We start from the raw sequence: 26,227 nt of genomic DNA on the forward strand, positions 1-26,227 counted from the left end.
GTGAGACAGCAGCCATCTTTAGAAAATGAGGCATTTACAAGAGGCTCAGTAAATATTTAAATCATAAGAAACTATGGCAAGGGAAATTATCTGTGACAAAAATATAAGTGAACAGTCTTGCCTCTGTGATCCATCACTGTACCACTAATAAAGTGAAAACAAAAAATATTTAGCTCCAGAACTGCTGTGATGATTAAGTTGGAAGGTATAAGTGAAAATTCATTATTAATCATAAAACACTATACAAAAATGAAACAGCTTAATAATCAGTAATTTTACCCTCTCAGAAATATAGGTAGAAAAATAAGGGAAATGTGGGCAGGCAAAGCACTTAGAAGAGGAAAATACTGACTACATGCCTAAGACTTGAATGAAAATTTGAGCTTATGTACGTTTATAAGGTCTTTCATCTCAAATTCTTTATTATGTATGAGTGTATGGTTTGGTATTATGACACATAAAAATAGTAAAGCCTATTGAAAACTCCAAAACAAAGAGAAGAGCCAAGAAAATAATATGAATAATTTAATCAGATAAGATTCACATTTATCCCCAGCTTATTTGCCTTTTATTCTTCATTTCAGTTAGTTACATTTCCATTGGCTATCACCAAGGTTGTGCATGCACCTTGAGATGTTCATGAAAGGTCCACGACACAGTGGTTCATAATTAGATTATAGGTTATATTCAGAATCCCAGGGGAACTAATAGATTCTGGAAATACTGATTAAGCAAGATGAAGAATTCTTACACAGTTTCAACTACAACAGTTTTAAAGACAATTACAAGCTTCATTTACCACAAAACTCACAAAAAAGTGATTGAAGAATATCTCTTTTATGCAAAATATACATTTTAGGATATAATTCAATTAATATTCTACTATACAACGACATTGTTCCTTGATCATTTAATAAAAAAATACTCTCATTGCCAGAATTTTATTTTTTGTAATATTTATAATTGAGGTAACAATGACAAAAGACAAACTATGAATGATATTAGTGAGTGTTTTTAAGTCATTTTTTCAGAACTTAAATGTAGGACTTACAAATAGGTCAGTTTTAATAAATAGGCACTGAAAATTTCACAACATAATATGACAAGCTGAAAATATAATTGGTTTATTTAAAAAATGATACAATGTTCATGGGTTCAATCAACAAAGGAGAAGTAAGAGAAATTAAAACAGACCTATACCACACCAATATTACTGCTTTGTAATAGTCACAGCACAATCTACTGCGGGTCCATGAGGGGTAATTCACAGAGGTATGGGCCTTACTTGAAGCTCCAGAGATGTTGATCATGAATTTGGCTTCCTTTGAGGTGAGATGGCCAAAGCTGTTGACCCATGCACACACGTTGGTATTTACAGTTGTTTCATGGACACTGGCCAGTCCGTAAGCAGACCACTCCTATGGGGAGCACCAAATGAGTTCTAGCCACAGTTTTGATAAGCTTCAAATGCCTCATGAAGACTCGGGATTTCTTCCAAGTGCAACCTGGTCACAACAGGGCACATTCAGCAGCAGAAGTCTGTTTCCAGTACAGTCCTTGGTATGGCTAAATTCCATTGTCCCTTTTTCAGCAGTCAAAAATCCATGATAAATTCTGTACAACACTGCAGTCAATAACAGCAGCACCAGACAGTATATTAATTCCTTTACCGTAAAAGCTGTATGTAATTATAACTTTCTATGTGTGGTGTTATCAAAAGCATCACTGAATCTCTAAATATCAAGATGTTTACGTCTGGGTAATTACATTGCTGTACAAGATCTCTTGACATGCAGGTCATGCTCTAGGACTTAGGGATATAAAGTAGTACATGTTAGGTGGCCAATCATAAAAACGACAAATGTCTTTCTAAAAATAAACATGAGCATTAGGAATTAGCAGTCTCAAGGATCCTAAATGTGTAGAAATATGATTATCTCTCAATTTATAGTATGGCATTTTCCTTCCCTCTCATGCCCCACACACCAGATACACTATTGCTATTGCATTTGTGGGGATGTTTAAACAGAGTTTTTTCCACTTGCACTGAATAAGACACCGAGGGATTTCACTGGAGTGTGGTAATGAATTCTAGTTGCTAAGTAGTAGAAACTGACACTGCAGCAGGCAACCAAATGCAATGGTGAAATTGCTGTTTATATCCTGCTTATCAAAAAGATTCACAGTACTGTTTAATTTAGGTAGTCTATGGGGCGTCAATAATTTTTTTATTTTATTTTTGCTTTTTAGGGCCAAATACATGGCATATGGAAGTTCCCAGGCTAGGGGTTGAATTGGAGCTATAGCTGCTGGCCTATACCACAGCCACAGCAACGCAGAGTCTGAGCCGCGTCTGTGACCTACACCACCCCTCATGGCAACTTGGGATCCCTGATCCACTAAGCAAAGCCAGGGATTGAACCCACATCCTCATGGATACTAGTTGGATTTGTTTCCACTGCGCCACAACGGGAACTCCCTGGGGCTCAATAATTTATACACAAAGTAGAGAGACTTGTTCCAAGTAGCAAAGAAGGCAAGGGACAGGAGAGAAGTAATAATATCATGAACACCTTCTCAAGGCATTTCTGTGCTTCATGGAGACAGATGGCATATACATTTAAGACAGGAAGCTACGACAGACGGACAGAACAACATACAGGACAAAGCACCTGATTAAACACTGCCTGAAAATCTAATCCTGTGCATCAGAAATTTAAGGCTGGTCAAGAAAGCTTCCTGTGAACAACAGTGCTCTTTGTTGTTTGCAAAAAAATTAATAAATAAAAATAAAGAAAGGGGGTAAAAAATGACAAGAGCTTTGAGTGATATTTGGCACTCTGTTTCTGAAAATGATGACAAATTCTGGGATTTAAAAAAAATAATAATGACTCTAGTACCAAGTAGCAATTCCTATTTAAACAATGCAAGCCTGGCTGGCAGTTACCTTTCTCTCATGTTTTGTGCCTTCCCCAAGCCTTTAAGTAAGAGATCTGGCCTCGGCTTGCGTGTAACCAGTAATGACAACCTCTTTGCAGTTATCTGTGTGCAAACAACCAGAGACATTCAGAATCCAATACAGCATTTTGGAAGAAAAGTAAATCAATCAAGAAATTAAACTATTTTAAACAAATATTTCTTTCAAAGAATAAAGGAAAAAAATATCAAGGAGAAATTCGCCCTCCCTGCCCCACAATTCAACATGCAGAAGTCGACCAGTGCTTTCACATCATTAGGATGATTCGATGCAAGTACACATATCCCAAGCCATCACAGTCCCGAACTCCGTGACATTGCTTTCGGGTGATGGAGACAAGATGGTCCATGCAAATGAGCTGACCACAGTCATGTCGTGTGTAATCAAAATAGAATTCCAGATATCTTCAGAATGGTTTAAAGTCACAAGAAATGAAGTTCCCATGAAGTGGTTGGCATTTGGAAGCACACTGGTTTAAATATATCTCCCTGAAGATACGTTTATGTATTAGGGTACTGGCCAATATCTGACCCTATCTATCATTTTATTGCGAAAGGAGCAATAATATGGAGCAATAAATTGGGGCAATTAATATGGAGAAGTAGTAGCACTACTTTAGATAATCTTTAAAGCAAGGATAAGATTCATTAGCTACCCAAATGGCATTTCTGACTTCGGATAGTAGGATCATGCAAGATTTATACTGTACTAATGGAGCCTGGAGTAAATCTACATTTATTTCCATTATGGAGTAAACAGTACTTGAATTAAGACAATTTAGTTGACTGATACAGTTTGGTTTACAAGATAGATGGGATGGGAGATCGGGAGCGCCTCAGAGGACAAGGAGAGTTGTAGGGTGATGTTACTGGAGAGAGTCTCAGAGCATTGCCTGCCAAGCCCGCTATGTTGTTTAAGCTTCGGGATTTTTCATATCCTTTTATGAAAAAATGCACAGACATCAGTTGAATTCAACCAGAAAATAGACACAGACAAACAATATCATACAGGGTAATCAAAAGAGCTATTTTTGAACTCAGAGAAGAATTTGTTTACGAAGAATTCAATTTTGAGATAATTTAAAACTCTAAAAAATATAGCTAAATCTAGCTGCAATTCCCAAAAGATTAAACCAGCTATCACAAATTACTGTTGCAATACTTCAAAATCTATCCTTTCCCAAATTATGGTTTGTATTGATGTAACTTTGGCATATACAATATCAGAATCTTTTAAGGATTAGGCAAAGCAACTTAAGTAAGATATAAATTTGGCTAGTATTTTTAAATTTCAAACCATGTTCCTGAAAAAAAATAAATGAGCTATTATCTCATTATTTATTACTTACTAATCTGATAAAGCATGCTTAACTTTAAGTGGACAACTTTTTTTCAGGGATATTCAATCTCCCAGCTTTATGAAATTAAATGGATGATTTCTAAATAATGGCTATACCATTATCTAGATGATGTAGAATGAATGAACATTTCTAATCCTTTGGATTAAAAAAAAAGTAAAAAGAAATCAATGTATAAATCAAGTTATAATTTCAGTAAATTAAAGTCAGATTTTTATTGTACATTTTCAGCTTACTTTTCCCTACCAGGAATTGAGAGAAGCTTGATCTTAATGCGCTTTTTCTTTCTATTATCTTGCATTAGTCTTTTGTTTATGACAGTCCTGGACTTAACAGAATGAAAGATCCTTCCCATAAGCTTTGACCCATTGGTTTGCCTTAGCTACTCAAGCAACACTCTATCAAGCTCACTACCCTATCAAGCTCACTTTTGGAAGGACTCGTACATTGTAGTATTTTTAATTAGAAGAGATTAGAGGCAGCTAAATGAGGTGGGAAGTACCTAGTATAAAGTTAGAAGTGAAACTGTCTTCAAAACAGGACTGAAAATGTAGTCATATGGCTTAGCAAATAAATGTTCTGACAGCTCTACTGAAAAAGCACTACATATCAGGAAAACAAAATGCTCTGTTGTGTGCAGGTAAAGCTGAGCAAGTAGATACAATTCCAGAACTTCTTATCTCCCTTAGCCTATAACACACTCCTTGGGCCCTGATTTGCCCACAGTGTACTTGATAACTGTTTAAAAAAGAAAATGGGTCTTTGTGTGTCCTCATGTTCCTCCTAGCTCTTTCTTCCTTGAATTCTATATTTTCATGAAATTTCTAGGGAAGAAGCTAATGCTACTTCTTCTCCTTTCACTAGAAGAGGAGAAGTGATTTAAGTGACTAGTGATCATGCAATTTGTGAGCACTCAAGGCTGATGTGGAAATAGACTGCAATAAAACTCTACAGTGGGATAAGGCTGAACTAATAGGAACCCCCTCCCTACATACACACACACACACACAAACTTTCAGCAGATTAGATATCTTCTTTGATATTTTGTAGATGGAAAGTTCTCTCAGACATAATTACTGCGAATGAAAGAATTACATAACAACATGTTTTTGCTAGTATTTTGAGCTATAAGAGCATGAGAGGTGGCATATACTTCATTCTACTCTGGTGGATGATGGAATAGTTAATGGGAGAATGTTATAAATAATTAAAAAGAAATTACAGGTCATTTATTCTTACTTAGAGACCTTCAGGTATCCAGAGGGCTGGTTATCATTGCTCTCCTATAATGCAGTTGGATATACAACTTTGAAAACTATAGAAAGAATAATTTATCCAAACTGATGTGGATTTTTAGTATAACCTAAAAATGTAGACTATAAACATTGATTGGTTCTGATTAGAAGCAAACTAGTGAATATGCATGAACCAAAGAGATTGTTAATACATATAAATCATCCTTATGAAATTTACATCTTGTTCCCTACAACTGCTATCTATGTTTCCTATAAGACCTCCTAAAGGTAAAAATCTGTTCGACAATTTATATTAATCATGCTAATTATGTTTAATTCTTAATCGCCATTCTAAATGTTTAGTTACTTTTGTGAAATTCATTTAGTTCTTTCTTTCTTTCTTTTCTTTTTCTTTTTTTTCTTTCTTTTTTTGGTTTTTAGGGCTGCACCCATGGCATGTGCAAGTTCTCAGGCTAGAGGTCTAATCAGAGCTACAGCTGCCAGCCTCCACCACAGCCACAGCAACATGGGATCCAAGCTGCATCTGCGACCTACACCACATTTCACAGCAACGCCAGATCCCCGACCCACTGAGTGAGGCCAGGGATCAAACAGGCATCCTCATGGATACTAGTTGGATTCATTTCCACTGTGTCATAATGGGAACTCCCTGAAATACAGTTATTAACATAAATATTATTCATTCTGTTTGTAGATCCTTTTTAATATAAATTTTAGTATTCATTTGAGAAGGCTTTCTGTATAATTTAATAACAAGTATTTCAGTAAAATTATGTTATTCAAAAAATATATTTTCCTTTATTCTGCTGGTTAATTTATGATTAAAAATTTGATAAAATTTTGCTGATGAAACTTTTTTTTTTTGTCTTTTTGTCTTTTCAGGGCCTCACGCATGGCACATAGAGGTTCCTAGGCGAGAGGTCTAATTGGAGCTGTTGCCACTGGCCTATGCCAGAGCCACAGCAACACCAGATCTGAGCTGTGTCTGCAACCTACACCACAGCTCATAGGCAACGCCGGATCCTTAACCCACTGAGCAAGGCCAGGGATCTAACCCACAACCTAATGGTTCCTAGTCAGATTCATTTCCACTGTGCCATGATGGGAACTCCTGATCAAATTTTTAATGAGTAGAGTGACTTAAAATATAATTCATGAGAATAAAGAATATTTAATCTAATTTGAACATTTAAATACATGATATACATTTTATTAAGCTTTTAAAAGCATGTGTGGCTGTGGCATAGGCTGGCAACTGTAGCTCCGATTCAGCCCCTAGCCTGGGAACTTCCATATGCCATGGGTGCAGCCCTAAATAGATACACACACACACACACACACACACAAACAAGGTTAATAGTGTTTCAGGATAGTGAGACTATCAGGGTGTTTTTGTTTTTTGCTTCTTTTCCATATTTCAGAATTTGTCTCAAATAATGAACATTGCATTATTTTGATGATTAGAAAAGAATTAAAAACTAGAAAAAAAAGCTTTTAAAAACATGTATTTGTTTTGGGCAATACTGAAACTGCCTATTCATGTACTATTAATGGGTATGTTTGTGTTCATGCTATATGATTTCCTAAAAATATTGTATAAATAAAAACACAGGTTCTAAGTTTTGGGAGTTCACTCTTTTAAGGAATCCATACATTTTCTTAATGTATGTCCAGCTACATTTATATTTTTTGATGGGAAAATAATCCAATGGGAATCCAGTCTTTTTTTTTTTTCATCTACATAGGGGACACTTTTTATAACTCTAAAATCAGGTTAGTATAGAGACCAAATTTGAAAGGTAAGGAAGAAATTATATAGGAAATAAATATCTGGGCTGGAATAATAGGAAACATCTATAATCTATATGAAGGAAATAGAAGAAGGAAATAGAAGAAATGAATGAATTTCTGATAGATATGACAAGATAAGACACTGAGAAGATTAAGTTAAATAGGCCAGAAATGTCACCAGACCTAGGGTGAAAAAACACAAATCTGCCAAAGAATTAAGCAAGAATGAAAAAGAAGCTGATCATGGTGAGGAACGACAAAGAAAAAAAAGCTTAGAGTTGAGTTTTCAGAGATGTTTTTCACTGATAGAATTTGTATTTGTAAAGAAAGATTGTGCATATAATTTCCTCATATAAATTGCATATCTTATTAATTGCTTTGCTCATGAAACTTTGCCATTTTACAGAAAATTCTATACTTATATAGTGCTCTATAATTTGCAAAATCTCTCTTCATATGTGATCCCCTTTGACAGTTTAAAATTCAAAATATTGTCTAACATGGTAGAAAAAAATTCTAGCTAGATTCTTAAACACGTAACCTTAGTATAAATATTGCATATGACACTTTATTAATTGATGCTCAAAATGTACATAAATCTAACCATATATTACATAAATGTACATATATACATACATGCATATATATGTATATACATATATAATGAATTAAGATTACAATGCATGTAAAATATGTTCTGTATATGAAATTATTAATTATTATTTCATATATGTACATATATTTTTCTCTATGTACTATGCAGGATATTAACTACCTTTATGGAATATTTAAAGACTGCTGTAACATAATATTTAAATGTAAAATATCAAACAATGAAATAAACCTATTAAGACAATTGAAATACATTTTGATGCAAGAGATAGATGCAGAGAATGAAAGCACTTGGAATAAAGAAGTATTTAAAATACTACATAGTAGAAAAACAAAAGAAAAATCTTTTGTCTTCTCTTTTGAGACTCACAGGTATAAAGAAAGAACAAAATAAAATAAAATGCTCAGAAAAAATGGAAGAGAAGCATAACATGGATAATGAGCTATTTCAAAAAAAAGTGGGCACCACAAATAAATATTTAGGCTTAAAATGGTAACATATTCAATAGGGAGAAACTGCAATGAATAGCAAATAACCACACTATTTTAAAAATACAGTCAAACTAATAGGAAAGTTTTGGAGTGGCTCTTCATTCAAATTCAATCAACTGCATAAGAAATTTTCATATGCAGTTCTTTCTCTATTCTGCCAATAAAGAGAGAAAAATAAACCCGGCACTAAAGCAACTAGATTATCAAAGTAGGAGGTTATCTAAGAGCATACCAGCACTTTGGCAAAAGTGGATTATAAGTGTCACAAAACTATTTCTTGAGGAAGAGAAAAATGGTACAGTTGTATGGTCTGGTCAGTAAAGTTTACTAAAACCCAAACAAAATACAGCACCTGAGGAATAATCATAGACAGTGGCGCAGTTTAGGAAAATGAAACCACTTGATGGAATGCAGCTTCAGTACTCTGTTCTATTCCTTAACTAAGTTGCTTGCCCAATACAATTTATTCAGTGGACAAATATTTATTAAGTATCTTCTGTGTGCCAGGCACTATTCAGTGTCAATTTTTAAAATACACTTAAAATTAGTACTGTTCTTAAGAGAAATTCTGTAAGTTCATTTTGCAAGTACATAAGTAGCCGTTTGAGTGATTGGATATACTGTTCTGTATGGCTGAGGCTCCTGTACCTTAGCAACCTTCTGACATTCAGGTAATTCACTGGGGAAAATTGCCCAAATACTGGATAAGAGACAATTAGAGTATGTTTAATGCTTTACTTTGGAAAAAAGACTTTATTATTATTTTATAATTATCAGTTACTTACCAAACATATGCAAAGAATCAATTAGTAAGTTTCATTATATGAAAAAAACATAACTTTTAGAGACTGCAACGTACATTATATTAAAATAATTAGATGAGTGGCTTAATTTTTTAATGCTTCATTACAATTCTGCCCATAGACAAATGAAAAGCTAGAAAATTAAAAAAAAAGAATGAAGGGTGAAATGTCTTTCAGATATGACAATCAAGTAGGCTGTTATGATATCTATTTTAAAATGCTTATAATGAGAGAAGATATGATGAGAAGAGGAAAAGAACACTATGACGCACAACTGTTCCTAGAAAATGGTGAAAGAGAGTTTACATCACTCCATGTATTTGAGCATTGAATTGCTAAGTCACCTGTTAGGATCTGATTAAATGCATGCCTACCTTTCCTGATCCCTCCATCAGAAGCACACGTGTAATCACCTGTCGTCAGTAGGAAACATGTTTCCCCTCTTCTGTTTTTGTCTCTGGTACTAGAGCGTCTGATGGGGAGCCTTTCTGGGGGTGATAATGGCGGCTCACTTCCTGTACTGTCGTCACCTGATAACACTGGTCACAGCACCATGCCCATTGACAGACAGTGATGGATGAGGAAATGAGACAGTACAAAGAGTTTACGCCAAATGTCCATAGTACAGTCACTTGATATACAAAACACAGTCATCACATCATGATAAGAAAAAGAATTTGTATCACTCATTACAAAAATTTACATGGAGGAAAATGGAAATGTATTGAAAGGAGAGAAATGTTCTTCGGGAAATTTTAATTTCATTTTGGATTTTGTCTAATAGGACATTGACTTTTTAAAAAAAACGGATAGGAATTCAAAATAAGTGTGATAATGAAGTAGCACACCAATTAATATCTTTCAATTTTTGACATATTTTTCTAGTTACTGTGAATAAACATCTTTAAAAATGAAACCTACTGAAGGAAAAACTCCTCCTAAGTAAATATTTGTCTTTGCAGTTCTTTAAGACACATGCTTTTATTATTTTCTGAAAGTGGTTTTTCCCCCCAAATTGGAATCAAAATAATTCCACAGCTCACAAACTTTATGTGCAGCTTCTCTAGTTTGAAATGATATAATACTTTTGAGAAAAACAATGGAACAAAATCAAATTCTCCAAATGCCCTTGAAACAACTGTTTACTCTGCTATGCATGCCAAAGACTTTCACATCCTATCAGCCTAGGTACTAGCTTATAACAATGTTTACCCAAGCTGAGAGTGTGTCCTCCTTTTCTACGCCCTTCATAAGACACCTGAGAGAAGTCTAATGAGAGCATCAACAACAACTAAAATCCATCTTGCATGAAGACGTTCCTAGCATAATAGATCTCAGATTCATATTGACAGGATTTGCAAAACAATCCACTAAATAAACATAAGGACTGTGAATAAAGTGTTTGATAAAACAGTTCAGTTCCAGCCACTTTTTGTCACATTTCCCCCATAATAACTTCTGGAAGCTAAGGAGAGAATCTGTGAACATGTCACGTGCGTTTTTTGTTTGTTTGCTTGCTTGCTTTGTTAAATGGGTGTATGTCTAAATTATGCAAAATTATTCACATGGTATTGTCACATGTCATCTTTCTATGAGAAAAAGATTAAACCTAAGTTACAGGGAAAGCATACGTCTTAACATTTCATAATGGGCAAAAAGCTAATTAAATTGTAAAATCTACAAAATATTTCATCTGTACAAGAATTAATGGCCCAGAGATGACACTACTGACTACCAGTTTGGCAAAACGTATGTTAATTTACAGTCAGTCAACACTAGATTAGCTATGGCAATGAAGAGGAGTAGGAATTCTGCAAATTTCAAACAGTAAATCATCCAAAAATCAGTTCTTAGAGGGAACAGAGCCCAATGCAGAGTGTGTAAAATAAGGAAATCCACAGAGAAATTCAACTACTTTGTCATTGACTAGCTAAAGCAGATCATCTATCCCCTGAATAACATTTAGTTAATTAGCACCTTACCAAATCCCTAATTTAAGAATAATGAAAACTTAATCAACTCTCCATAATATTACTGAGGAAGACATTTACTTTCAAAAGGGCTTTCTTACATATCACTTCTTTGGGGCTTAGGCTTTTGAAATGTAAACATCCATTCTTCTTATGTAACTTCTTCTTGTGAATTAGGTTAAAATGCATGGCCCCATGTGGCAGAGATAAAACTGAGACAAACACACCAAGCCAAATGATATGGAGATCAACATTTTGAGGATGAAGGATGGAAAATGTCCAATATCATACCATCACATCGTGCAGGGAAACAAAGAAACATTGGCACAAAAGCAACAAACAGGCAAAAGAAAACATTGGCACCATCAGCAAAAGGCATTCCCACTAAAGCAGGAAAACTCTATAGACCAGCTATGCAGACTTCTACTTGGACTTCATTTAGTAAAGCTACAATCTCACTATCTACAAGCCTGACACAAACATGTTTTGTGAAGGGGTAGAACTGAAAACTTATGAACATTTGCAGAAAATGAAGATGACTGACTTCTACCTCAGGGACATACTGGTCTATAAAGTATTTAATGGCATGCATTTGAATCCGTGCCTTACCTGATCTGTTATGTTCCAGAAGCCGATTGTCTTTGCCCAGGCAAGTGTCACCCTGTGTGCTATTGCAGGCCATATTTAATTCTGTCTTGCAAAAAGTAGGCGAGCTTGCTTGAGGGGCAGGAGGGATGTGCTTCTTTCTTTTTCTTGGAAGTTTCTGCTTCGCCATTGCCAAGGAGTAGTACATCCCGAAATTGTTGACAATGACAGGAACTGGCATGGCTATTGTCAACACTCCAGCCAGAGCACACAGGGCACCCACCAGCATCCCTGACCATGTTTGGGGATACATATCTCCATAGCCCAAGGTAGTCATGGTCACTACGGCCCACCAGAACCCAATAGGAATGTTTTTGAACTGCGTGTGTTCACTAGCTGAAGGGTCATTGGGTTGCGCTCCCACTCTCTCCGCATAGTAGATCATCGTAGCAAATATCAAAACTCCTAGAGCCAGGAAGATTATCAGCAGCAAGAATTCATTAGTACTAGCTCGAAGAGTGTGTCCAAGCACCCTCAGACCTACAAAATGACGGGTTAGCTTGAAGATTCTCAGGATCCTCACAAACCTGACCACCCTGAGGAAGCCAAGTACATCTTTAGCAGCTTTGGATGACAGCCCACTGAGTCCCACCTCTAAGTAGAAGGGTAGGATGGCCACAAAGTCAATGATGTTCAAGAGATTTTTGATGAATTCAAGTTTATTGGGGGAAAAAACAATGCGGACTAAAAATTCAAAAGTAAACCACACCACACACACTCCTTCTATGTACGTCAAGGCAGGATCCGTTTCAATTTCATACTGTAGAACAACGCTTGTGCCATTGATGACTGGTTCTGTCTTGTTTTTAACAATATTGAAAGCTTCATGTGTCTCCAGGCAAAAGGTTGTGATTGAAACCAGAATGAAGAATAATGAAGCAAAAGCAATAAACTGTGGAGGGAAAAAAAAGAAATAAAAAAGAAATATAGAATAATCCGAATATATTTCAATTCAAATCTAAGAGCATCAATCCCTGTAGATGAAAAAGAATGAACAATGTTGGGAGATTTCACTTGGGATATTACTCAAGTATCAGAGGACATACGCAAGTAACATTTATTAGAGTTGCAGAGCTAATGTGTCTTAAGTTCTGCATTCAGCTTATATAGATTAAAAAGTGTTGCTTTATGTTGGAAAATAATTTGACTCTTTTGTATAAGAAAACATACCTGTGAAGAGTGTGAAAATCCTTGCAGAAGAGTGTTAAAAGAGCAACAGACTGAAAAAAATTAAATTTAGACAATGGCTCCAGGTATTGTTTATGATCCTAGAAATCTTCAAGTATTAGACCAAGATTTACAACCATTGATATAAGGTGCAGTCCACACTTATGGAAATTTGGAAGCCACCTACATTTAACGGTAGATTTCTAACTCTAATGTTCAGATTGTCATGAAGTATTAACATGAAAAAAAAAAAAACCTTTGAGCTCTGTTACCATTTAAATTACATCAACTTAAAGCAAAGTCTTGGCCAAAAAAGCAAATCTAGGGAGGAAGAGTAGGCATTGAGACTGGAGATAAAGAGTTAAGAACAAATAAAAAGGCAATTGTCTTCCTCTCCTGAAAAATAACTCCAAATGTTAGAGTAATGTGTTATGAAATGGCAGGGATTTTTTTTTTAATTCAACATTTCTTCAGTCAAAAATAAAGGCATATACCTACTAATACAGAATAATAATAAAAGCTCTCACTATATAGTTCTTACAAATACCAGAAACTCTTAAAAGCAGTTTATATAATTAACTTACATCAACATTCGTAACAACACTGTACTGACTTTTAAAGTCACAGAGAGTTGTCATTTTTCCAGAGTCATACAAAGTGATAGACCTGAGACATTAACTTGGTATGTTTTCCCCCAGATTCTGCACTCACAACTACCAAACTCTCAAATGTAAAATACAAATACATTGAAACATTTATCTTGGGATCGCATACTTCTTAATATTAAAGATCTGAAAACTTGAAACCCAGTTGTTTTAACAAATGGCACTACTTCCATTTGTCAGCACCAGAGGTTTTCAAAGAAGCTGGCAGATTTCCGGGGCTCTCTGAGAATGCTCTCAGATTGAGCATGCTTAATAAACACCAAAAGACTGGGCCTTGAATATCTAAACAAAGGAGTTATTATTCAGAAGGTGGAGGTCATCAGTCAAAAGGAGGGAGGCCCTTATTTAGAACTAATAAGGCATATCTGAAACCCAAAGCTCTTCCCATGCTTCTCAACCATGCCACTGAGAAGATCTAAGATTCAGGAAGAGATTGAAACCACCTCCTTTTTTCTCTGGTCGAGTATCAGTGTAAGAGATATGCAAATCTCACGAAATATGTATGAGATGTACAAAAAGACTAAAAAAAATCTTAGGACTGAGATTATCTACCTTAGAGAACCATCCTAGGGGAAAAGGATGATATAGCAGTAGGGTATTATGAGGTACAAATTATACATATAAGTAAGCTGCAAGTATACATAGCACAATGTAGGGAATATTACCCAATATTTTATAATAACTATAAATGGAATATAACCTCTAAAATCATGAATTACTATTTTGTACATCTGAGCCTTATATAATATTGTAATCAGCTATACCTCAATTAAAACAGCAATTAAGCTGGGGTAGCCATATTATGGACTTGTTTCTATGCAAGGTGCCAGTTAGTACATCATTCATATAGTATTAAATAAGGAATGTCATTTTCATGGCTTTGACTTAGTTTTCCATGCATATCTTCCAAATTTCCCTTGGTTTTGACATTATAATTTGACTACAGTCTTTCTCAGACATATTGGGAGATAAAGCCATGTTTTTTCCATTCAGCTTTCCCTTTGTACAAATAAATATCAGTTCTTTTAAAATCAACTATTGCTCTAACACTTAAGATCAGCAGGGCCCTACAGATACATTGAAAGATGACATCTTTTGGAGAAAGAATCAATTACCTAGATGTGAATGTCGGGCTTCCGATTACCCCCACAGTCTTTTTTTGTCATTTTGTACATACTGACTCCCCACAGCCACTCCTCACATGCTCCACCATCCCCATCTGGTCTCCAAAATTTCAGGCTAAACATCCAAAGTTTTAGTGGTCAAATTCTATCTCTGAGGCAGTCAGATAGTATAAAGCAGTTAAAGTAAAACTGCAATTTTATTTATTGCTTCTAGTGTTTCTGAGTCAGCATTTTTTCCAGCTAACTTTGCAGTCTCAAACTCTCTCCACCTGCACTCCTACAGTGAATCGAGCAGGACCTCCCAACATTACTATTTCAAAATCAACCCTGGCTTGCCAGTGTACCTCCTATACAACAAAGACAGTTCTCTAGTATACTCTGAGGCTTGTCAAGAGAAAACACTGGAATCTTTTCCAGTCAGACATTTCCTACTGTTCACCCATGAGTTCAAGAAGTATATATTAGGGGTCTCTCTATGCCAGGTCACAGGGCTAGGGTCTTAATTTGACAGTAGTTAACAAAACACAATCCCTGCTTGCCCTCGAAGAACTTATAATCTATTAGGAATACAGACATTAAATAATTAACCCCATAAAAATGATATCATTACAATTATAATAAATGTAATGAATGAAAAAATGGCTTGACTTTATTTAGTCTGAGAGATCACAGAAATGTCTGACAAAATAATAAATAGGCTGAAAGTTGAAGGACAAGTGGAAGCTGGCTGGCTAGAAAGGGGAGATGTGTATCACACAGTGGGGAAGCTTTAACAAAAAAGTCTGGACTTTCTCAAGTGGTGCCTTGACTGTAACACCAAAGGAACAGCAGGTTTTCCAGATCTGGATCTTTTGCACAAATTGTTATGAACAAATCCCAAATTAGCCCAGAAATCCTCACTTTTTAAAGGTTAACCTCTTTTTCTGAAGGGCTTTAAATCAACCAAAAATATCACCTAGATTTTAAATTTAAAATGAGGCTGTAAGGTGATTTTAGAGCAGTATGATTGCTGGTAGAGCCCCTTTGGATTGTCCTTCTATTGGGAAACCTATAGAATTCACTTGTCTTAAATTATTGCACCAGCCCTTCTCTACCATCTGGGATGAAGTGAAAATAAAAGACATATATTAAGGTGGTTTTTAACTTAAAACCTTATGAAAATATTATAACATTATTATATATGTTTTAGTATACTTTAAAAATATAATTATTACCTCAATAAGAATTACAAAAGCCTGATCTTTATGTTCATTAAACAAGTTATTATGTTGTCAGAAAAAGAGCAAAAAGCTTTAAGATACCATTCTGGTTGCTGAGATTTAACTAACATGAATCATTTTATATTTTGAAATTATTCAAATAACCCACCCATCAATTCAGAAAAGGGGTTTTCTCCCATTCATTAGAACACACCTGGAGAGCTTATACAAGAGAGAATTCCTTACCTGCACATAAGACAGATATAAATTCTCTTTTTTGAGGAGATGGAATTTGCATTTAACAAGCTTCCTAGGTTATTACTATGCATAGTAAAGTTTGAAACCACTGTTCCAGTGTTTTTTCAACAGACTTATAATACCAGATTGGTAATTCATTACTAAATTAATTGGAACAGTTTTTAAATTATTAGCATTTGTAGACTCTTAATAGAATCCTCCTAAACCATGATAAGAATAGTTCATTACTTCCTGTGTAATAAATGTTTAGAGCCTGTGTGTGTGTGTGTGTGTGTGTGTGTGTGTGTGTGTGTATGTGTGTGTGTGTGTATCAGTACGTATGCTATGACATAATTCTGGCTTCTACACAAACACCTATGAGTAAATAAAGCAACTAAACAGTTTCTAATACACACAATTCTAAGACACGAAACTCTAGAAGCCAAAAGTTGTCTTTTAATGTTATTTGGAACTTGCATTTAACAGTATTTTTATTAGCATTATTTAAAGAAACATGATTATGTTTGTATTTGTATTATTCTTATTATAATCTTTATAACTCAGTATTGCTTTAGCTTTTAAGGACTTTATAAATCTGCTAAAATGCAATAATACTATATTAGGAAACCACAAAAGAGTATAAAAATGACAACAAACTTTGATATTCTTGGAAAGATACAACATTCATGTTAGGAGTAGATGGTTCTTTCGCTTTAAAAAAGAAGCTAGATAGGCAATTTTTATTTATAAAGGCTAATGACACCACGTACACTCTAGAAAAAAAAAAGAGTTGTAAGTAAGAACTGAAGTATGCTGCATAATATGTTAGGAAACTGCAAGTTGGCCTCGTCAGCCTGAAAGGGAGAATGCTGGAAGGAAGTTGAATTCTAAAGAAAAGGAAATGGAAATGATTCTCTAAAGAGAAGGAGGAAAGGCTTATAATGTGAGAACAAACAACTGAGAAATCCCTCCACAGGTACAGTAGCAGGACTTTGGAAGACTAATGGAAAATATTAAATTTTAGCATGATGCTTGCTCTGTTATGCCTTCAGGAAAGATGGTTGTACAAAACAACTTGGTGTTGAAGGTGCTTTGGGTAAAGAAGACATCGGACCATGACAGCACAAAGGAGGGGAGTGGTCACTATGGAAGCAAGGTATACAGTGAGATTCAAAAACATAGGGGAGGAACAAATAGGACTAAAAGGGAATCGGCAGAAATACAGACCCATGAAAGTCCTTGAGATACTGAGAGACAGAGCTTCCCATGGAATGAAGAATAGAATCTCAGTTTACCAGGAACTTAGTTTTAGTATCAAATGAAAGAGTGACCTCAGAAACCTTGAAGATCTAGAATTATCCAGAGGCCACATTTGGTTTCCTTAGCAAGGAATTTGTACACTTTATATTAACTTAAATCTAAGAGCTTTGGATACGGAAAATGTCTTCTCTTGTTTCTGATTCACTGAGTTAAACTGAAATGGGTACATATGAGGATTGCATAACATTAAGGAAAAGAAATTAAAAAGTAAATAAATGGAGGAAAAAAAGAAGGATTTATTTGTTTTTCCCAATTACTGAACTGGGAATCATTCTACAACTGGAATAATGTCATATTCATTTTTGTATCTCCTGCTTTTGGCAGAGAAGTTAGTATTTAGTATTGCTGGCTGAATGAATGGAAGGATGGAAAAATTAATAAAAGAATGAATAAATGAACAAAATAATAAGGCAGACTACATTCTAGTGGGGATAAAAATGATATGAAAAAAGGAAATAACAGAAATTAAAAAGTATAGTATGAATATTGAAGCAAAAAATCCAAATTTACAGAAGCTAATTGAATTGGTTTATAGGTCCAAACGTTTTCAATATTAGCTTCCATTCATTCTGTTAATGAAGCTTGTGTCTTACTAGGGAGTTGGAAAAGAAAATCATACTGCCATCTTTCTTTTCCACTGTGATAAGATCACAAACTCCTGCAAGCATTAAATGAGAACAAAAGAGACATGATAAATACTAATTAAAATGTTAGAAAGCTTTCCAGACAAGATGTATCATGTTGATTGAATTCACAGAACTGATATATCACCCCAGGCAGTTTCAGGATGGGACTATCCTGCTAAAATATTGGCTTGTGGGTCCAATGATTAGTTATTTTTTCTCCATAAGCTCAGCATCCATATTTAGCAACACAGAGTGCCAAAGACTTTCTCTCTTTCTTTTTTCCAATTAGTGACCATGGAAAAGAAGTCCTCAAAGGCCAGGTTCTACATAGAAGGTATTGTGTCAATCTACCTCAAAATGAATAATCAAATAGAATCTCCAGGTATGTATAATAGGCTGAGAGAAAGAAGGGAAAAGTGTGGTATATTTTTATGTTTCATCATTTTATCTTTTCTGTTAGCATTAAAATAAATACAACTGAACTCAATAACTAACATCCTCTAATACCATACACAAAAATAAACTTAAAATGGATTCAAGACCTATATGTAAGACTGGATAATATAAAACTCCCAGAGAGGAGTTCCCGTCGTGGCGCAGTGGCTAACGAATCCAATTAGGAACCATGAGGTTGCGGGTTCGGTCCCTGCCCTTGCTCAGTGGGTTAACGATCCGGTGTTGCCGTGAGCTGTGGTGTAGGTTGCAGACGTGGCTCGGATCCTGCGTTGCTGTGCCTCTGGCGTAGGCCGGTGGCTACAGCTCCGATGTGACCCCTAGCCTGGGAACTTCCATATGCCGCGGGAGCGGCCCAAGAAATAGCAACAACAACAACAACAACAACAAAAGACAAAAAGACAAAAGACAAAAAAAAAAAAAAACTCCCAGAGAAAAACATAGGCAGAACACTTTTGGACATAAATCACAGGAATATTTTTTTGTATCTGCCCACTAAAGTAAAGGAAATAAAAGCAAAAATAAAAAATTGGGAACTAATTAAACTTAAAACTTTTGCAGAGCAAAGGAAACCTTTGACAAAATGAAAAGACAACCTAACAAGTGGGAGAAAATATTTGCAAATGATATGACTAGTAAGGGATTAATATCTAACATATATAAACAATTCCTACAACTCAACGTCAAAAATAAATAAACAATCTGATTAAAAAATGGGCAGAAGCTAATAAACATTTTTCCAAAGAGAAAATATAGATGAACAACAGGACATGAAAAGATGCTCCACATCACTAATTATCAGGGAAATGCAAATTAAAACCACAATGAGATATCACTTCGCATATGTCAGAAGCACTATCATCAAAAAGAATACAAATAACGAGTGTTGGCAAGGATGTGGGGAAAAGGGAACCCTCATACAGTGGATAGAAATGTAAATTGGTGCAGGCACTGTGGAAAATGGTACAGACATTTCTTAAAAACTAAAAATTGAACTACCATATGACTCAGCAATTCCACTCCTGGGTATATATCTGAAAAAACTCCAAAACACTAATTCAAAAAGATACAGGCACTGAAATGTTCACAGCAGCAGCATTATTTACAACTGCCAAGATATGGAAGCAACCTAAGTGTTCATTAAGAGATGAACGAATAAGGAGGAATACATTCTTAAATATAAATTTATTATAATTCTTATGTAAAAATAAATACATATATATGTATACATTTACACACACATATACCTACATATGCATATACATACAAAGGAATACCACCCAGCTATAAAAAGAATTAAATTTTGCCATTTGCAGCAACATGGATGGACTTGGAAGGCACTATGCTAAGTAATTAAGTCAGACAGAGAAAGACAAATACTGTATGATGTTGCTTATCTGTGGAATCTAAAATATACAACAAACTAGTGACTATAACAAAAAAGAAGCAGACTCATAGAGAACTAGTGGTTGCCAATGGGAGGCGAGGGGCAAGATAGTGAAAGGGAAGTGGGAGGTACGAATTATGAAGTATAAATTAAGCTACAAGGACATATTATACAGAGAGTTCCTGTTGTGGCTCAGCGGGTTAAGGCTACGACTAGTATCCCATGAGGTAGCGGGTTCTATCCCTGCCCTGACTCAGTGGGTTAGGGATCTGGTGTTGCTGTGGCTGTGGCATAGGCTGACAGCTGCAGCTGTGATTCAACCCTTAGCCTGGGAACTTCCATATATTGCAGGTGTGGCCATTAAAAAAAAAAAAAAAAAAAAAGAGGGAGTTCTAGTCATGGCGCAGTGGTTAACGAATCTGACTAGGAACCATGAGGTTGCAGGTTCGATCCCTGCCCTTGCTCAGTGGGTTAAGGATCCGGCATTGCTGTGAGCTGTGGTGTGGGTTGCAGATGCGGCTCAGATCCCGCATTGCTGTGCCTCTGGCGTAGGCCAGTGGCTACAGCTCCGATTAGACCCCTAGCCTGGGAACCTCCATATGCCGTGGGAGTAGCTCAAGAAAAGGGAAAAAGACAAAAAAAAAAAAAAAAAAAGAAAGGATATATTGTACAACACAAGGAATATGGCCAATATTTTGTAATAACTGTAAATGGAGTATAAACTTCAAAAATGGTTAATCACTGTATGTACACCTGTAACATATAATAGTGTTTAGCAACTACACTTCAATAATAAATAAACGAACCTGAACTCAGTAACTAACTCCAAAGCTCCAGAATTTACAAAATGTAGTGAGAACCAAACTGACTAAATAACCTTTCTATATGCTCCCCAAACAGGATCACTGGAGCAATCTTCATGCACTTTTATTACTGATTCTGCATGTCCGTAAGTTCTTCAAAGAGAAAGAATTAACATCCATCCCTAGAGCCAAGGACAGGGCCTAACCCATGGAAAGAACTAGGTCCTTAGTTTTTATGAAATTAGTAGAGTAACACAATTTTTGAAATCTTTACTTGTTATGTAAAACTTCCATTGGCCACAACACGAAATTTATCTTTAAAAGTCAGTTCATCTTATTAATTCACAATTAACAATATAAACCTACACTACAAAACTTAAAGGGGTGAAAAAGGCTGAAGAAAAATTAAACTTGCTTCTATTTTGTAATGAAAGCTAATGAGATAATTTAACATTTAGACATTAATATTATGTGAAGGCTTTTAAGACAAGTTACCCAAAATATATCTTAAGAAATTTGTTTTTATAATTTCAAATGAGGTATATCTATTTTTAGTTTGTATTTTGGGGACATTATATATTTTCCAAATGGGAATACTTCATTCCTTAATAGGAATGCTCATTATGCTTTTCTCTCCTCAAAGAAATATAGACATGCCGCAAATGGCATTATTTTGTTCTTTTTTTTTTTTTTTTAAAGCACACAATTTTATTTATTTATTGTTTTTTGTCTTTTTGCCTTTTCTAGGGCCACTCCTGTGGCATATGGAGGTTCCCAGGCTAGGGGTCCAGTCAGTGTTGTAGCCACTGACCTATGCCAGAGCCACAGCAACACGGGATCTGAGCCGCATCTGCGACCTACACCACAGCTCACGGCAACGCCAGATCCTTAACCCACTGAGCAAGGCCAGGGATTGAACCCGCAACCTCATGGTTCCTAGGCAGATTCATTAACCACTGAACCACGACAGGAACTCCCTATTTTGTTCTTTTTTAATGGCTGAGTAGTATTATTGGACGGAACTAGAGACTCTCATACTAAGTGAAGTAAGTCAAAAAGAGAAAGACAAATATCATATGATATCACTTATATCTGGTATCTAACATATGGCACAAAGGAACATTTCCACAGAAAATAAACTCATGGACTTGGAGAATAGACTTGTGGTTGCTAAGGGGGAGGGGCAGGGAGTGGGATGGATTGGGAATTTGGGGTTAACAGATGCAGACTACTGCCTTGTAATGGATAAGCAATGAGTTCCTGCTGTATAGCACTGGGAACACTATCTAGTCACTTATGATGGAGCATGATAATGTGAGAAAAAAGAATGTACATATGTATGTGTGACTGGGTCATCTTGCTGTACAGTAGAAAATTGACAGAACATTGTAAAACAGCTATAATGGAAAAAGTAAAAATAAAAATTAAAAAAAAAGAAATAAAGATATGAGAAGAGAAAGGACTTCAATGATGAAGTCAGAGCTCAAAGTGCCTCCTAATCAAAAATTCATCCACTTTTAGAAATTTACTCTGGTGAAATATGTATAAAAAAGTACAAGGATACATGTAGAAGGATCTGCGTGTAAGCATTATTTGTACCAAAAATAGGCAGAAAAAAAGTAAATATCCATACGTCAATGGTTATGACCAAAAAGCCACATCACAAAGAATGATCAGCTCAATGTGTGTAGACAAGAAATGATCTCCAGTGAAACATCTTAGATAACAACCTGGCTCATAGTAAACACTATGTGCCAGATTACATGCCAGATTCTATCCTAAATGGCAGTAGCATAACAATATACAGAGTCTAATCCCATTTCTTTATATATAGCTAGTGCATGCAAATAAGTAGAAACACTATTCTCAGCAGTGATTGTGCCTGGGTTTAAGAGTGGCATTGGGTGAGTGTGTTGCTAATGGAGAATCAAAACCAATTTTATACGTCTGAGTAGTTTAAATTTTTCAAAAAAATTTAATCATGTACAATTTAATTGTAAAATAAATTTTAAAGAAAATAATGACCAAGAGTATTAAACCTAGATCTTCATTCTCAATGGCCATTAAACTGATTTTATTTTTCTACAGAAATTATATATTGACAGTTTGCAATTTTCTTTTCTGCTGCACCTAAAACTCAACAGATGCTCTTAATTATGTATGTATTCAAGCCCTATACACTAGTTTTGCAGTAATTAACAAGTGTGTGATGTTGGTTACAGAACTGTGGTCTCTAGAGAGAGAAAATTCTCTTTCATTAGTAAGTCTATCCTCAAGGGCCAACAAAACAGGGACAACTAGAGCCCAGTGGTGGCTGGTTCCATGCAGAGTTGACAATTACCTTGGTTTCCTCTAAAGGTGGTAAAGTCAATTTCTCTTCATCCAAGTTTTACCATGTAAAAGCAGTTCTACAAACATTCATTTATGGTATTGAATTAGATTGAAGAAATCTGATCTTTCCTTAATGGGAATATAATATACATACATGATTACTAAACTCAGAAATCAGTGATGAAAATTAAGCTGCAGGTAACTATATGATCATGTGTGTGTTTATAACATGTTTTCTATATCTACATATAAAATGTGTTATATGTATGGATAAATATGTATGATATAGAGTAGATATGGATTAAATATAGATATAATATATTACATAGATAGGCATATAAACAGACATATATAGAAATAGACAAAAACCCCTAAAGGTATAAAATGGAAGATTTTGATTCCTTAAATCAAGAAAAGATACACAAGTATTATTTTTGGCCACTGAGACTTATGTGGCCCCTAAGAAGTATCTTCTGCCATGTTTTGTGGTACATTTACCCAATTATATACACCATTCTCTCTACATTTTTTTCTATGCCACAGACTGACTTCATTGAAATTTTAGTTGTTTGTGTACAGTCAAGGACTATCCACTCACACCCATGAATAATTTTCTAGGATATAGACAAGAGAGGTCTTGCTGTAATGGTATAATTAGTATTGTCATAATGGATTATGGTATTCAAAGTTAGGGAACTAGAATGAAAAGTTATCAAGTATGAATCTACTACCATTTTATTTCTCTAAATCTCATGACAAAATTTAAAGTTTTGCATAATTAACATATTTCATGAAAATAATTTTTAAAATTGTTTTATTAGACAAAAGAAAAATTCTACACCTTTCAGTCATAAGAATAACAGATTATATGCAGTCATTTCACAAAATAAACATGAATTATAACTCCTAAATTCCAATTATTGAAATCTCTCCCCACATTTTCTATCTTTAGTGTATAATAATTTGTCTTAAATTTATTTTTTAAAGGATTCAGTTTGTCTTGGAATGATACGATATATATCACCATGATCTAGGATTACCTAGTGGGTCATATTTTAAGCCCTATATACCACGAACCTCAGGATATCTTTCTTTAAGATAATAATTACTTTCCAACATGAATTAAGAATCCTTGATTTTACTTAGTTGAAAATGAGGAAGGTTAAAGGAGGATTAGTTGAATTTGAAGGGAGGTGACTAGCTCAAAAAAAACCTGCCAAAAATTCACTGACTGATAAATCTGTTTCTTCCAATACTACAGCACTGAGGTTAAAATGCACTCCACCCAGTGACATGTATCTGCCTACCCTGCAGTGCCAGCTATGCTTTACCCCACAGGGTGTCCCATGCTTCAGTCTCAAATATTATTTTTCCTCTTTTTCATATCTACTTGTTCAGTAGTCTTTTCTAAAAAGAAGACATATGCCCAGGAGCGGAGTCCTGAGAGTCTTCGAAGTGTGGCCATAGCTCCAGTGGAGCTGGCCCTTCCCAGGCACATTTACAAACTTGTTAGGACTTTAGTATTCCCTCCTCCTCAAGATCATGTTGTTCAGTGGCTATCTGCCTTTCCTTGTACTAAGCTGGTCAGGTCCCTTCAGATCACTCCAGCCTACCTCCACAGGTAACCAACTGCCTTATGTGGAGAAGGCAATAGCATGTCAGTGCCTCTTTTGCCTGAAGGTCTTGGCACTCCTGCAAATAGTTGCAAATTCTCCACAGAGGTCAGAGGCAAATTCCTATATTCCACAAAGCAAAAGCCCACATGTAACTTGTAATTTCATTATAAGAAGCAGAAAAGCCATATTTAAAATCAGGAGGGGATCAACTGGCTGTGTAATTGGAAACCAGTAGGGTCGACCTTAATGTTGCTAGCCTCAATAATTTAACTATAACAACAGCTATCAAAGTGTGGCCTGGGGACTTCTAGTGGTCCTCAGAATTTTGCTTGGGTCTATAAAATTAAAATCAACTACGTAATAATATAATGCCTTTTTCATTGCCATTGTCTCACCAGTTTTCCAGAGGTGACATTTCACCAGATTGAATGCACAAGGAGAATCCAGCTGTCATCTATTAAGCAAGACATAAAAGAGATTTGCAAAAATGTGAAACAGTGCCATTCTCCTCACTTTATTTTTTTTCCTTTTATAAATATTATTTCTTTTTCATTTTATTTTTTGGAGTTCCCGTTGTGGCTCAGTGGTTAACGAATCCAACTAGGAACCATGAGGTTGTGGGTTTGAACACTGGCTTGCTCATTGGGTTGAGGATCCGGCATTGCCGTGGGCTGTGGTGTAGGTCACAGATGTGGCTCGGACCTGGCGTTGCTGTGGTTCTGGCACAGGCCAGAGGCTACAGCTCAGATTAGACCCCTAGCCTGGGAACCTCCATATACCACAGGTGTGACTCTAGAAAAGACAAAAAAAAATTTTTTTTATTAAAATACATTTTTTCATATCACTTGATTATATCCTAATCCAATATACTAGATTATATATAATCTAATATATTATATTAGAAGGGCCAGTATAATATATATATTAGCCCTTCTGTATATATAGCTAATAGGACCCATTAGTGACTATACAATATCATAAGGTCTCCAAGGTGATTTTCAATACAATGAACTGCTTTAGTAGATTATAAAATAATTAAATAAAAACATGCGTTTATTATGCTAATGACTTTTAAACTTTCCTGAATGAGGTGAGTTCTAACTGAAGGAATTCTCAGTATTCACAGAAATCTCGAATACTCAGAAACATTTTCATCCACTGATTAAATATTGGAATCTCTGGAAATTTGGTAATCTCAACTATTTTCCCAATTCCAACTGCCATCAATGCATGAGATGTCAATCCTTAGCTAATACCCTTTCCATGTATTTTATAATCATAATTCTCCAAATCCATACAGCTCTACAGTCTCAATTCAATAACAAATACTATGAAGGCAATTAAAATAATGGCTCTGTTCAGAGAAACAGAAGGAATAGGATATATATATGTGTGT

The 26,227-nt window shown here is 35.3% G+C and overlaps 1 protein-coding gene across 18 annotated transcripts in view; it reads right to left on the reverse strand.

Moving 5' to 3' along the window:
* KCNC2 (potassium voltage-gated channel subfamily C member 2) overlaps positions 513–26,227 on the reverse strand; it is a 209,419-nt gene continuing 183,704 nt past the window's right edge. For 3 of the 18 annotated variants that reach the window (XM_021092007.1, XM_021092005.1, XM_021092006.1), the window contains exons 3-6: positions 11,868–12,795; positions 11,360–11,470; positions 9,663–9,827; positions 513–1,624 (exon numbers count right to left, since the gene is read on the reverse strand). In XM_021092007.1, the coding sequence (XP_020947666.1) occupies positions 1,473–1,624; positions 9,663–9,827; positions 11,360–11,470; positions 11,868–12,795 (1,356 nt within the window). In that variant the 3' untranslated portion in view covers positions 513–1,472. Of the gene's footprint in view, positions 3,915–9,662; positions 9,828–11,359; positions 11,471–11,867; positions 12,796–26,227 lie in introns of all 18 variants that reach the window. The other 15 variants (XM_021092020.1, XM_021092021.1, XM_021092012.1 and 12 more) reach the window with 13 other exon arrangements.

The sequence above is a fragment of the Sus scrofa genome, chromosome 5 (assembly GCF_000003025.6).
Source record: "Sus scrofa isolate TJ Tabasco breed Duroc chromosome 5, Sscrofa11.1, whole genome shotgun sequence".
In the NCBI taxonomy this organism is placed as follows: Eukaryota; Metazoa; Chordata; class Mammalia; order Artiodactyla; family Suidae; genus Sus; species Sus scrofa.